Source organism: Bos indicus x Bos taurus, chromosome 13 (assembly GCF_003369695.1).
Source record: "Bos indicus x Bos taurus breed Angus x Brahman F1 hybrid chromosome 13, Bos_hybrid_MaternalHap_v2.0, whole genome shotgun sequence".
In the NCBI taxonomy this organism is placed as follows: Eukaryota; Metazoa; Chordata; class Mammalia; order Artiodactyla; family Bovidae; genus Bos; species Bos indicus x Bos taurus.
Genome location: NC_040088.1, coordinates 17,719,089 through 17,733,483, shown reverse-complemented (window position 1 = coordinate 17,733,483; position 14,395 = coordinate 17,719,089). Strand labels below are relative to the sequence as shown.

Sequence of the window (14,395 nt, the reverse complement as noted above, 5' to 3'; positions counted from 1 at the left end):
GACCAAGCCCTGGGAAGTGCCCCTGGGGGACTCACGGGGACCCCCCAGGCTGGGTCCTGTGGCCACCTGTCCCACCTGAGTGTCCCAGGCTTCCTTGCACCAGCCGGTCCAGGTATCTCCTGGGCAGCAGGTGGTCTGATTCAGGGCCCCTCCCCACTGCTTCTCCCTGCAGGAGTGTCAAGCTGTAGACACTCCACCTGTGTGAGCTCAGCACCAAAGGCCACGCTCTTTTCTCCTGGAAGAGGCCCCTCCACCCCTGAGTGCATCTTCAGGGACTGGGGGAAGGGACAGAGCATCCAACCCACTGCCCTCGGAAGGACTTACTCCGAGATGATGGTCAACGGCTCGCCCAGTCTCAGCGACAGCTCTGCCTGCTCGCCCACTGGGAAACTGCCCAGGGCCACGGCCTTGGCCCGGCTCCTCTCTGGAGGGAGGGACAGAGGTGGTCACCCTTGGGCCAGAATGTGAGTTCTGGTGGAGGCTGGGTTCTTCCATCAGTCCTCCCACAGGCACCCGGGGTGGCATGTCTGCTGGGCTCCCAAGGGGTGCCTGGATCTGATGCTTTTCCACAGGGCTGTGTAGAGCCCAGGGCACCCAGACATCTCCTGGGCCCCTCAGGGAAAGGACTGGTGTGGCAAAGGGAGTGGGGCTCCTGACTACAATCCCCCTTTTTTTTTTTTGACTGTGCAGGGTCTTTGTGGCAGCGCATGGGCCCTTCGTTGCTGTGCACAGGCTTTCTTGAGTTGCAGTGAGTAGGGGCTACTCTCTAGCTAGTTGCAGTGATTGGGCTTCTTGCGGCAGTGGGTGGAGGATGGGCTCCAGAGTGCGTGGGCTCAGCGGTCGAGGCGCATAAGCTTAGTTGCCCTGTAGCATGTGGGATCTTAGTTCCCAGACCTGGGATAGAACCCACGTCCCCCTCACTGGCAGGCAGATTCTTAACCACTGGACCACCAGGGAAGTCCCTGCTGCTGCTAAGTCGCTTCAGTCGTGTCCGACTCTGTGCGACCCCATAGATGGCAGCCCACCAGGCCCCGCCGTCCCTGGGATTCTCCAGGCAAGAATACTGGAGTGGGTTGCCATTTCCTTCTCCAATGCATGAAAGGGAAAAGTCAAAGTGAAGTCACTCAGTCGTGTCCAACTCTTAGCGACCTCATGAATTGCAGCCTACCAGGCTCCTCCGTCCATGGGATTTTCCAGGCAAGAGTACTGGAGTGGGGTGCCATTGCCTTCTCCAAGGGAAGTCCCTACAACCCCATTTTTACACAGATCATCACAGGAGATTTTGATAGCTAACTGACAGTTCTAAGCAGGTATTAGCCTAGATTTCTGAGCTCAGCTTCTGAAAGGCACTGATGAGGTGGTTACCAGATGGACCAGCTTTGAGGGGCTGGGAGGGGGACATGGGGGTGAGGGTTCCTGGAGGGGCCCAGGACATCACCCATCTGGAAGGGTGCTGTAACTCTGGAGTGCCTGCACATGGGCAGAGTGGTTCTCTCGTGACTTTTGTCCTGAGCAACAGGGGCAAGTCTGCGCTGCCCCCTCAGAAGTGCAGCCCCAGGCCCACTGTGACAGGCCTGGCCCAGAGCAGGTGCCCAGCAGGAACGCATGGCTCTGTCAAGTGTCTTAGTCACACACCTGCCATATCTTGCTGAGCACCTGCGGTATGCATCGTCTCTGTTCAGCCCCATGACACAGCAAAGCAACTGAGGCTCCGCAGGGTGCTTTGCCGGGAGTCCTTCTCCACCCGTGGGGCACTGCTCCTGGGCCCAGGGAGGGTGGACTGGCCTGCACAGCACATCTCTGAAAGGCCCAGACTGCCTGGGAGGCTGACGTTCAAAGAGGGAGTCACAGAGACAGAGGATGCCAAGCCACCCCCACCCCTACCCCACGCCACGCCACCAGGACTGGTCCTGAGAACACAGGGGCCTTGAGGCCTAACCTTGAGGTTGGAGAGCAGGAGGCAAGCAGCTACCTTTAGCACAGGATGCTCATCCCCTCACCCCACTGGGCACCAGCCTGTCCCGTTTAACTAGACCTCCTAATGCCTGTCCAGGCCCACCTTTACTGAAAAATCCCATCCTACTGAGCACCCTTCACCCACACCCCAGTGGCCCCCTCCCCTTCCTCCTCATCCCATCTCAGTAGGGGCCTCTGAATCAAGCTATGGGAAGCAGTCAGGGCCAGAAAGAAAGGTTTATGTAACCCACAGATGCTCCTCAGGGCCTGAGAGGCCTCTGTGAGGCCCTCTAGACAGAGCTGGGGCCCCAGGAAGTGAGGGAGGGACAGAAGAGGACAGACAAGGACCCAGGGGATGGGGCGGGGCAGACACAGAGCTGGACTCTTTATGGGGGCTGAGGGCCTCCGGGACATGGACAGAGTGAGACTGAGATTCTGGAAATGGACCGGTTCCTGCATATTCTCCCAGACCCACATGGAGATCCCCTTGTTGACCCCAGACTAGAGTCCTCAGACCCTGGGGCCTGGCCATCCCACGGGGCAGGGGAATGCCTGATGCTCGAATACACGGTGCGAGTAAGTCTGGGGAGGGTGTCCTGTGACAAGAATGGAAGCAGGTGGCCAGAAGGGCCCCTCTCCCTTCTGGAAGCCCTGGCTTTGCATCCTCAGGAGCCACTGAGTTGCACATGCTGCCCCCTGACGGGTCCCCTCCAGTGGCTGAGTCATCTTCATTCTTCACTCCTTGGATTAAATGAAATGTCCCCTCCCTGACGAGCCCCTCAGCCCACACTCTGAATCAGAGACCCTTAAAACTGTCACTAAAATCTAACACAATTGTAATTGATGGTTGCTTTAGCTCCTGTCTCAGGGGCTATGCCTGCCTTGTTCACAGCTGTGGCCCGTCCTTCCCCTGGAGACCCTGGGAGAGGGGGGGTACCCAGTTCCCCTCTGTTCCCACAGGCAGGGAGGGCCCCAGGACACCTGCTGGGGGTCACCCCTCTCAGCTGCCTCGCCGTGAGTCAGAGCTACCTTGAGGGCACTGCCTGTGGCTTGATTCAGAGGAAATAAGGTGGAGGTCTGTGTGGTTTCCACATCTCTTCCTGCAGGGCCCCACACTCTGGGTGCACAGTGAGTGGCAAAGAGGAGGCAGCTGCCTGCCCACCAGGTGTCTGCAGGGTCCAGGTGTCGATAACACCTGGATCTGGGATCTGGGGGAGGCTGGTATTAAAGAAGGGAGGATACTGGGCCTTCCCTGGGGGTCTAGTGGTTAGGACTACTGACTTCTCCTGCAGGGGGCATGGGTTTGATCTGTGGTCGGGGAACTAAATCCTGCAGGCTGTGCGGTGTGGCCAGAAAGAAAACAAATAATAAAAAAAAAAAAGAAAGGAGGATATTGGGGATGGGGGCAGAGAAGTGGAAAGGACGCCCCCGCCAATGTAGAGGACTCTTCAGATTGGGGGCAACACCTGCCAAACCCAGACATCCAGACTGTGGCTCTGCACTCTCCCACTTCTGTTTACCTGTGTGGCTATGTCCTTCCTCCTAAAAGTGCTGATGGTTTACAGTAATCTTGTTATCTGTGATGGTTACTTTTGTGTGTCAGAGTGGCTAGCCCACAGTACTCAGATATTGGGTCAAATACTAGTCTAGAGGCTGCCATGCTGCTGTTTTTTAGAGGAGATTAACATTTAAGTCAGTTGTTGTTCAGAACTTGTGTCCAGCTCTTTGCAACACTGAGGACTGCAGCACGCCGGGCCTCTTTGTCCTCCCTGGAGTTTGCTCAGCTTCATGTCCATCGAGTCAGTGATACTATCTAACCATCTCATCCTCTACCACCCCGTTCTCCCTTTGCCTTCAATCTTTCCCAGCATCAGGGTCTTTTCCAATGATTTAAATCAGTAGGGTTTGAATTACCCTCCACTTTGTGAGTGGATCTTCTCCAGTCAGTTGAAGACTGAGAGAAAAAGGCTGATGTCCTTCGAAGAAGAAAGAATCCTGTCTCCAGGCTCCACTCTGGAATTCAGCAGCATCAGCTCCTCCCTGGTCTCCAGCCTGCTGACCTGCCTTGCAGACTTCAGACTGGCCACTCCACAACGGCGTGGGCCAATTTCTTAAATTCTCTCTTACACACGTGTGCACACACATACCCTACTAGTTCTCTTTCTCTCTGGGGGCTGCTGACAAATGCATTATCAAAACCCCAAATCAGAAAGTGATGTTAGAAAGGATTTGTGGGCTGTTTTAGGGATCAAGAAAAAACTGGGGCTATAGTTCTAACATCAAAGTATTAGATACTGCAGGATATTTTGATGGCCTAATCATCTTAATCATCTGACTCATTGGAAAAGACCCTTATGCCGGGAAAGTCTTAAGGCGGGAGGAGAAGGGGACGACAGAGGATGGGACGGTTGGATGGCATCACCGACTCGATGGACATGAGTTTGAGCAAGCTCTGGGAGTTGGTGATGGACAGGGAAGCCTGGCATGCTGCAGTCCATGGGGTTGCAGAGTTGGACACGACTAAGCAACTGAACTGAACTGAATCATCATAAAAACAGACATTTTTAGTCAGGACTGCCTTAGAAAACCACAATGATAGGTTTAGCCTATGCCTTGTATGAATTCATTTTTCCAGGCATCATAGCTCTATTTTGCTTCAAGTATTTCATAGCACCTCTCAGGATAACAGCATCACCATCCAGCAGAACTTTCTGTGCTGATGGAAATGTTCTATAATTGTGTTGTCCAATAAGGTAGCTACTAGCTACATACGGCTGGTGAGCACTTAAAATAAATAAGGCTGGTGTGACTGAGGAGCTGAATCTTTGATTTTCATTAATTTCAGTCTAAACTGAAATAGCAACATAAGGTTAGTGGCTGTGCTAATGGATGGTGCAGCTTTGGAGAGCAGCGGAAGTGGGCTGGTCTGAGAGCTGCAGCTCAGTCTCTGGATAAGCTGAGTTGGGAGGAGGGAAGCCTTGGGAGACGCCTGGGGCCCATCACACCCTTCAGTTCGCTCGGGTCACCCTCTCACATATTCTAGTTTATCTGGGTTAATGTTCTGACCATTAATATGTACGCTCCGCGAGAGCAGGGACCCTGGCTGTGGGGTTCATGGGGAGGTGAACGCTCGAAGCTGTGTTTATACTTAAAGCTGTGTCGGAGTGGCTGGTCAGGAAGGCCCTGGCTGCCCCGGGGCCCATGGCCTACCTGCTTGCATGGGCTCAGGATTCTGGCCTTGCACACAGGGGCTGAAGCTTGGGCTTGGAAGGGCTTTCCCCCTACTGGGCTGACTTCCCATCGTTCCTCAGAAGAACACTCAGGAGCACATCGCCAAGAGAAATCTGAAAGAGATGCTGTGATGGGGACGTGCCATGGCTCCCCGAGCCTGGTGCCCAGACCCCCGCCTCCTCCTGCTCCTGCCCACCCCTCCTCCACCCCGCCCTGCCCCAACTCAGCCCTGCTGACCTCCTGGCCGACACAAGGGAACGAGATCCCTCCCGTCAGGACCAGGCTCCAGCCCCTCCCCACCAGCCTCTGAAGGCTTTCTGCAAACCAGACCTTGTTTTCTTTTCATCCCATCTTTTCTATGCTGCAGCCATGCTCCATTCAATGTTTCTGGGCCTTTCCCTGTGTGAAGTCCCCTCCCACTGGCCGGAAGACCCTTTTCCCATTTCCGGCCTGTCTGTATCCCACCCTCCCCAGGAAGTTTTCCCTGAATCCCCCAGCCCTAGCTGCTCATTTCCATGGTTCCTCAGAACCACTGCCTGACCTGGGATCACATTCTGTCACCTGGGGGGCAAGGGCCAATGACAGGACAGAGTTCATTCATCCCAGGCACACCGGGACCCATGGCTGGGTGGGCAAGGGGGATCTGAGGGGACTTGGGAGCTGGCGCGTCTCGTGAGCTAAGGTGACACCGAGCACAGTGACCAGTGTCACAGGGCAGAGTAGGGTGCCTGGGAGGCCGTGACACAGTGGTGACTTGCAAGTCTGTACAGGATTGGCTGTCGAACCATTTCCCTCTCTTTGCCTCCATTTCCTCGTTTGAAAAAGGGGATAACAACACCCGCCATACGGGCCTGAGAGATAACGCGTGTGAAGAGGCTGGCCGGTGCCTGCTTTTCCTTTCTCACACCCTGAATGTCACTTCACCAGAGGCTGTTTCTGGGGACCTTCCCTTGTGTCCCTCTTGGCTCCCTGTTGTGCTCTTCCCAATTTTTAATTATTCATGTGCTGGGGTGCTTGTTTAACCAGTCACGATTCCATAGCATGCTATGAACAAGGACCTCTCTGTTTGCCCAATTCCTCGGCATTTTCACCCACCGATGGCACTTGATGAACATTGCCTAAATGGATGGAGTGATTACAAGCTCTTTGGATAGGTGTCTTATCCTTGTTTGTTATTGCTTAATCTCTAAGCTGTGCCCAACTCTTGCAACCCCATGGGCTGTAGCCCGCCAGGCTCCCTTGTCCATGGGATTCTCCAGGCAAAAACACTGGGGTGGATAGCCATTTCCTTCTCTAGGGGATCTTGCCCATTATCTTTAGAATAATTTAAATTCTCAGGTTTCCATGGTAATGCTGATTTTTTCAAACAATATATTATTAAGACGCTGCAGGAAGGTGGTTTCATTCTTTCAGACAGTTTCAGTCTTTTCCTTACAGACAGGACACGATTACACCAGTGTGGGGACATGGCAGGCTCCATCCTGCCTTTGAACATCTCCCTACCCCTGGGTGAGGACAGCTGCTCGCCATGATCATGGAGGGGCTCCCGTGGCCTCACCAGCCATCCTGTCTGAGGAGTAAAGGTCCTGCCTTAGAGGTTAGAACATCTATCTGTGAAACCATCTGCCATCTCCTGCCATCAACACGGGGAAAACAGGATCTGTTTGCTCTCCCTCCTTGGGTAGCTCAGGCCCACCCTTAGGGGATGGCTCCTGGCAGCCACTTCCTGCTCAGACTTGGAAATCCTGAAACCTTGGCAGCCCGAGCTGGTGCTGCTGCCTCCTGGGGTCTCTGCTTCCCTCAAGGTCAAGGCAGCTTTTCATGGTCAGGTTTTCAACAGTCCTGCTGGTCCCAGCCTTTCCTTCCCTTGGGTATGAGGCACAGACATGGGTCCAGAAAACCCCTGGGACAGATCATGCCTGGCTAGCGCGAGGGCTTAATTCAGACCAACCAAACTCAAGCTGTGTGACCTCAGGCAAAGCACGCGACTTCCCTGAGTCTCATGTGTGAATCTGGGAATAATACTGACACCTCGGGCTGTGAGAAGCTGAGCAGCCTGGCAGGGAGAGTGTGCTCAGTGAAGGTTGCTTTCTTCTCTTTGAGCAAGACAAAGTCACCACAGTTACCAACCACACTAAACCCAGAGGCTTCTTCCCGCTGCAGGTAGAGGTGGGGGCTGGGCCGCAGGAGAACCCTGCACTCAGGCTGCCAGCCCCCAGCACTCTGCCAGCTCCCTTCACCAGGTCAGGTCAAGGTCGGGAAGACGTCTGGGGGCAAAATGAAGACCGGGGGTGGGCAGACCTAGGAAGAGGAGGTGGTATTGGCTCAAACTTAAAGAGAAGAATGTAATAACTGTGTAAGTATCTGAACAACTTACTCATGTTAGGCACTTTGCAGGGGCCCAGGCATGGGCGGAAGAGTTAAAGACAGCTGAGGTCAGCATACCCACCGCCCACATTGTTTTGATCATCGCACTTGACCTTTTGAGAGATCCCAGGGTTTGAATACCATTCCAAACAATGACCAGGGCCCAGAGAAAGTGACCTCGCGCTCTGTTGGTAGCTGGTTATTGCAGACCTGGGTCTACAATCTGAGTCTTCTGTGTGTTTGTGCTTCTGAAAATAATTTCTCAGTGGTGGAGGTAAGTCACGGATTTGGATTGAGCTAAAGGGAGAACCCCTGCCCTCCCTTTTAGCTGAGAAAGATCAGCTGAAGACCTTTTTGAGAGGAACTGTAGACTCCAGAACTGAATGTGCCTTCAGAGGTTATAATCTAGACTCCTCGTATCCACTGACACCATACGGCTATCGCTCAGAGAGGGTCCCCAAGTCACACAGCAAGTTGGGAACTGAGATGAGACCAGAATGGGCATGAAAAGCAGCTGGAGGGAACAGCAAAGGGGAAGAGGACCGTCAGAAGCCGTTTCTCACAGCCTCAGCAGAACCAACTGCCCTTCCCGTTGAGCTTATTTCCCAACTGTATAGCCCACTCCCAGTCTTGAGGGGACCATCATTCCTCACAGTCCCAAGGCCATCAGAAAACAAAATCAAGCGTACTTACTGGTTTCCTGTCATCAGAGTCTTGGGATGGGGGACCAGCTAAGACGCATGTTTTAGCTGAAGAGGTTGGAGCTCTCAGTGGGGTGTAAAGTCTTCTAGAAGTCTGCCAATGTCCTTAGTTCTAGGCCACCCAGAAACCTCTTGGCCTGAGAGAGTCTTCAGGGAGCTTTGGGGAGCTCGGCATCTGCCCGTGGTAGTGGTCTGTACCCCAGGGATGGGACAGGACCCCCGTGCTCCTCCGAGACCTCTGACTAGGTGGCCCTGTCAAGTACAGCCAGGCGGGGAAGCAGGACCCACATCTCTGAGCTCTGCTGCAGGGTTCTTAGGGCTCCCGGCTCACATCTGCAGGCTCTGTGGTTCTCACAACCACCCGTTTCCTCTGACGGCATCACAGACCATCAAGGAGCCACCTTCCCCAAGTTCCTGTTTGTGGGGGAGAAGCAGCTGCCACGTCACGATCCCGGAGGGAGAGGCTTCTCTTCTGGCTCTGGGGTTTGGGTCTGCTCTGAGGAACACAGACCCAATGGGTAGCCAGGCTTCCCTGATCGTCACCATCACCTGAGGGGGCTTGCTAGACTCAGATCCCTGAGACCCTCCCACATCTTCTGAATCCAAGTCAGCAGAGGAGCAGCTCCCAGACTCTGAATCTTCACCACTCCAAGAGATTCCTCTGGCTGGCAAGTATGGGAAGCACTGCCAAGAAGGCAGGTGTCCCAAAATTTACTGTGTCTAGGGAAGCCCCTGGGGATCTTGTTAAACAGTGGATTCTGGTTCTGTGAGTCTGGATGGGGCTCAAGATTCTACATCGCTAACAACTCCCAGTGAATAAAACCATGTTGACCATCTGGGAGCCACACTGTGCGTGGACCTGGACAGTGGTTCTTCAAGTGTGGTCCATACGCCAGTAGCCCCAGTACCATCTGGGACTTCGTTTCATAGGAGGGTTCTCAAGGCCCATCTTAGGTCTACCCAATTAGAAACTCCATGGTGGAGGGCCAGCAACCTGTCTTCACAAGCCCTCCAGGTGATCCTTGATGCATTCCCTAACCCTGAGACTCACTCCGCTGGGATGAAGAATCTCTGATAAAATTGTCTCTGATTGGTGTGCTTAAATCAGTTAACAACATTTAAATAAATTAAAATAAAAACCTCAGCTCATTAGCATCTAAATAATCATACCCACTCATTATCTCCCCTTTAGGGGGCTTAGCAATCCTGGAGACAGATGCTTTGAACGCAAAACTGTCATTTCACAGACAATGCAGCCTGATTTGGGGCCCTGCTGTACCTGGATTCATGGTCTCCCTTTCTCTGGGTAAGGCTTGAGATTTAACTCCTGAGGCATGTGATGTGGAGAGTGGAGGGCCAGAGTGGAAGTGCCTCCTCTTTAAGAAAGTTCTAACTAGCATGCTACTGTGGGTGACGGCCCCTCAAGGATGTGGCCTGTGGCTGGGAGGGACCTGACCGTAGCCCCAACCACCTGCTCTTGCCTCCACACCACTGTGATGTCCATCTTTCCATGTGACAAACAGCCTTTCACACTGGCCTTAAGGAGCAGTCCATGAGCAAGGAACGAAGTAGGGAATGACATCTCTGGTCTCAAAACATTCCCACCATATGCTCTCCCATACCACTCAGGGAGGTACCTGGAAATGAGAGAGTCTAAAGCCTAGATGTGCGGCTCTATTAGTTTCTAGACTATTTTTAAGTTAGTTACCTCTGGGCCTGTCTTCTCATCCATAAAACTGGAATAGGTCTACCTTCCTGGATCAGAGGAGGGACACGCAAGAAGATGAAAGGGCTCAATCTGTAGTGGGTGCTCAATAAAAGCCTTAATAAAACATGAAAATGCATTGATTCTGGAAGAACTAGGAACCTTGTCGAGTAGGTGTCTCTGGCGACATCACTTAACTTTCCTCAACCGTTCTTTGTAAAACGCACTGCCCACTTCACAGAGCTGCCACGAGAACTGCGTGAGAAAATTTACACGGAAAAGCTTAACACAGTCATAGTGTGTAGCGTCTACCTGGCCACTTCCTTACCTCTCACAAAGTAGGCGCTCCAACTTCTTTTTTTAGTATTGAATAGGAAGAAAGAAAATGCAAATGAGAAGAGGATGAGTATGGTAAGAACCAGCTGGGTGTAGTCAGTTGGGGCCTGACCCCAGGCACAAAGCCAAGCTGGGAAGAGGCAACCATCCGTGCTGTGCAGCCAAGACGGCTGGAGCAGGGTGGGCTCTCAGAGCAGCCCTGGCCATCAGACCACCTGCAGCTCTGCAACTCCGTGCCGGGTGGTTTTGTCTGGAACTCAGCAGGGACACCTCATCTGCCCATGGGCACTGGTTTCCTGTCCTCTACTAGGAGAGGCAGGGTCGAGTCATTTTACAAGTACCTCCCCACAGACACTGCGACCTGGGTATACTGGTAGCCGCAGCCCCTGGATCATTTGGAACTGATCTAGGATGGCCACCCCCCTGGAATTATTCTTGGGGGGCAGGGTACAAAGAGCCCCTTCTGGAGAAACACAGCCTGGTCTGTCGGTGGCGCCCTGGCAGGTGGCTGTGGTTACCGCACAAGGGGTGGGACGCAGCAACCGTGCACGAAGGGCAGAGCTGAGATGCTGAACGCCTTCCCGAGACCTCACCTGCTCCTCCATCACAAACCAATGACCAAGCTTCTCACGGTTTTTCGTCTGAGGGGAATACAGGTATGTCAGATGGACTCAGGGTTCAGTCCCGGCTAGCTTACTGGCATGATGATCTTGGGCAAATGATTAATCCCGGGACTTGGTTTCCTCACTTTAAGTGGATGGTGTCGCTGGGTGGACAATCATCAGGTATGTGACCCAGTATGAAGCCCATGTGCAGTCCCCACCAGAGCCCCAGGAAGTGGCTTGAGAGAAGTCACACCAGCCACTGGGTAACAATGAGACATATACAGCTTTATTTCGTCGTCTGTAAAAAGTCATACTCTGGCAGAGTGATGCATTCCCTATCTGAGCAGAAAGCGAATGCTACATCTGAAAAGCCCCTTCCTAGGACTGAAATTATATAACCCTGAGCTGACATCTCTGTGCTGTCAAAGCGGGACCCTTACTGGGTGGCAATTGTTGTCACACTCCTGGAGACACTCTCTGGGTGGCTGTGACCCCCTCACATAGCAGTGGACCGAATGCAATTCTACCTGGATGGGGTGCCCTTATGGTTCCTTCCCTCTTAGAAGAGGGAGTTCACAGGATTAACTTTCTGAGAAATGGGTTCTATCTTTCATTTAGGCTCCATTAACTCTTCTGAAATCAAGGTTATACTTATAAAGCATCATATTGTGTTAATGTCTGATCCTCTCTCTCCAACTATTTCCTCAGCATCTATATAATTTTCAGGCTATATACTTCTCCCTTCTGGGGGGATGGAGAGTGCTTCTCCTGGGAGGCGCCTCCTTCCGATGTCTGGTGTGTGGCATCAGACACTGCAGAGACATCAATTTTGCTCTGACAGAGCAGAGGCCTGGAATTTTGTTTTCCACCTTCCTGTGCTAAGAGAGTCCAATAATTAAGCCACACTCATTCCTTCAGAAAAATGCAACACTGCATCAGAATGTCATTGTTCATGGGCTTCTAAGAGAACACATCCCTTCCTTTCATTTATAGGATACAGGAATTCAATTGGACGGGAGAAGGTGGCTGGCCACCTGGCCTGCTTTTCTATGTAACAGGTTCCCTTCTATTGGTCATAATCAACAATCGAAACAGGAATTATGATCTTCCACCTTCCTCAGATCTCCTCTCTCCTGAAGTCACTTTACAAATCTTGACCATCAGAGAGGAACCAAAAGAGAATGTAATGGCCTACCTAGAAACCTGTTCTGCATATTTCTCCTAAAAACATCACTGAAAATGCAAAAAAAAAAAAAAAAGAGTCCCTTTTTTTGTTTTTGTCTGCAGAAGCTCTACAAGAAAACATGTCTAAAATCACAAAACTATGCACACACAAACACAGACACGCGTGCTCACACACATACGTCAGGAATCAAAGAATCTTAGATACATAGTTGGGAAAGCACAGGGAAAAGCTGGTAAGAGAAGATATGGAGATCTGATCAGCTAAAGAGGTTGGAATGTTACAGAAATGGGATGGAAGTGGTTCTTGGTACATACAAAAAGGAGGGTGGGCAGGCAGAGAGGATGATAAATCCAGGATACCAGAAAGAGAGAGTCAGTGGCCATGCAGGAGTTAAAGATAGATGCCAGATTGCTGGATGAAGTGTTATATTATGGAGTGGCTGTTTGAAGGAGGATGGACTTGCATGGTCCTGGGGAGGAGCATTTGCTTAGCAGGACACTTCCATGGTCTGGTGTCTGTCCAGAACATCAGGGGACTCAGAGGATTCTTGAGTTCCATCTGACTGATTGCTGGCAACAGATCGGCTGAAGGCACTTTCTCCAGAGCCGATGCTACTTGAGGTGGAGTGGGTTCGGGATCGGGCGAGCCGGGTCATGCTGGCAGATGGGACTGTAAGAGAGAACGGAGAGCACTAGAGGAAAGAGCTGTGGTTAAGCTCAGCTAATCCAGAAGTTTCACCAAAGGCTTTACATGTAGCTTTCCCAACCCATCATCTAAGGCGACACCAGGACGAGACACAGCCATCCCACTTTGCTCTAGGTGAGGGGCTCTAGGCAAGGCTGCTTTAATCCTCTGGATCTGGGTGAAACCTCAGCTGGTTCTGGTCTACAGTAGAATGATGGGTGAACTAAGTCCAGAGTATAACCTCTTAGCTATGCCCATGCCATCCACACAGTGATTAGGAAGAAGGCTTTGGGAACCCAAACAGGTAACCCAAACCTGTGATGCATGCGAGACTAAACCAAAGAAAGACAAATCACACCACACAAGTACGAAGGTGTTTCACACACACAGTGCAAGCCCGATACAACAAGACTACCATCTGTGTCCACAGGTGACCCTTGCTACCTAGGGAGGAGACATGTAGGTAGGTGAGGGGCAGGGAGGGGAGGGGGGCCTGGAGCTGGCCTCTGCACAGGCACCGAGGTGCAGGCTGACTGTGAGAAAGCACACTGGAGGTCTATTTAAGTCAGACTTCTGCTGTGCCACTGCTCTGGCTGTAAGGTCCTTCCAGCTTGGCTAGGAAAGGGCCTAACCTGGCCTACCTCCCTGCCTGTCTTTCTAAGACAAGCCACTCCTCCAGCTGTCATTTCAATGCTGGGGTCAGAAGATGCCAGTACCTGCATTCTCCGGGCATAGGCTCCAACCTTCATAATTGAGAACCCTGTGTCTGGGAGTTAACTCAAGGATCACTCAGTAGGTGGTGGTGATGGAAGAAGGGCCCCCTATGAAGTTTCAGCTGCTGCTGCGACCCTGGCTGTTACAACCCACCCCTTTACTCCTGGGGAACCAGGGCTGGACCGTCAGGCTAACTCTCTCGGGGCACAATGAGCCGCGTTCTATCGGGCTCTCACTGCACAGGGAAACCATGGACATGCTGCGGGCAGCCAGGAGAGCATCGCTGGGAGGCAGGGGCGGGGCCAGCACAGAGAAAGGTACCTGACTCGGTGCTCAGGTGACTGAGCTGCACGTACGGGACTGGAAGCAGGATGGACACAGGAAAAGGCAGGTTAGTGACCCAAGAGTGCCAAGTGGTAAACCTGGTTACCTGGCAGACACTGACAGAACAAACTAAGCCAGGGGCAAAGTTTCATTCTAAGGTTCCAGAAAGGACGGAAGGCTAACTGATAATTCAGTAACATCTTGGATGATACTTCTCTCAACTAGTCAAAGGCAACTGCTTTTTCCTCCACTATAAACAGCCAACCTGCCTGGATAATGAACTGCTTCCTATGAAAGGAGAGGGACTTGTGCTCCTCCCAGCGAGCCAGAGGGACAGGGGTGTGGGCTCGGTTGATAGTGGCTCACAGACGGGGATGACACGGCCACTCCAGACGAGACATACATGGGCTGCCTGCCAGGTACAGGGCTGTACCCAGGGGTCCAGCTGCTGCCCAGAGCAGCTGCCCAGTGGTCATTAATCACACTGACACCAAAGACAGGAGAAAAATCACCCTACTGGATACAGAGCTCTGTACCTGGGTAGAAGGGGTTTCCTTTTTAAAACTCCAAGAAAGGAGCCAGTGAG

General features: G+C 52.5%; 2 protein-coding genes across 7 annotated transcripts in view; both read right to left on the bottom strand.

Annotated features, from left to right (window-relative positions):
- The window catches only part of SLA2 (Src like adaptor 2), a 29,213-nt gene extending 18,149 nt beyond the window's left edge, over positions 1-11,064 (bottom strand). The window contains exons 1-3 of the mRNA XM_027558617.1: positions 8,248-11,064; positions 5,167-5,300; positions 325-424 (exon numbers count right to left, since the gene is read on the bottom strand). Coding sequence (XP_027414418.1) covers positions 325-424; positions 5,167-5,257 — 191 coding nt within the window. The 5' untranslated portion in view covers positions 5,258-5,300; positions 8,248-11,064. The remainder of the gene's footprint in view (positions 1-324; positions 425-5,166; positions 5,301-8,247) is intronic.
- A 101-nt stretch (positions 11,065-11,165) lies between these two features.
- The window catches only part of NDRG3 (NDRG family member 3), a 63,248-nt gene continuing 60,018 nt past the window's right edge, over positions 11,166-14,395 (bottom strand). For 3 of the 6 annotated variants that reach the window (XM_027558613.1, XM_027558610.1, XM_027558611.1), the window contains 2 exons: positions 13,807-13,845; positions 11,166-12,756 (listed from right to left, as the gene is read on the bottom strand). In XM_027558613.1, the coding sequence (XP_027414414.1) occupies positions 12,575-12,756; positions 13,807-13,845 (221 nt within the window). In that variant the 3' untranslated portion in view covers positions 11,166-12,574. The remainder of the gene's footprint in view (positions 12,757-13,806; positions 13,846-14,395) is intronic. The other 3 variants (XM_027558615.1, XM_027558616.1, XM_027558612.1) reach the window with 1 other exon arrangement.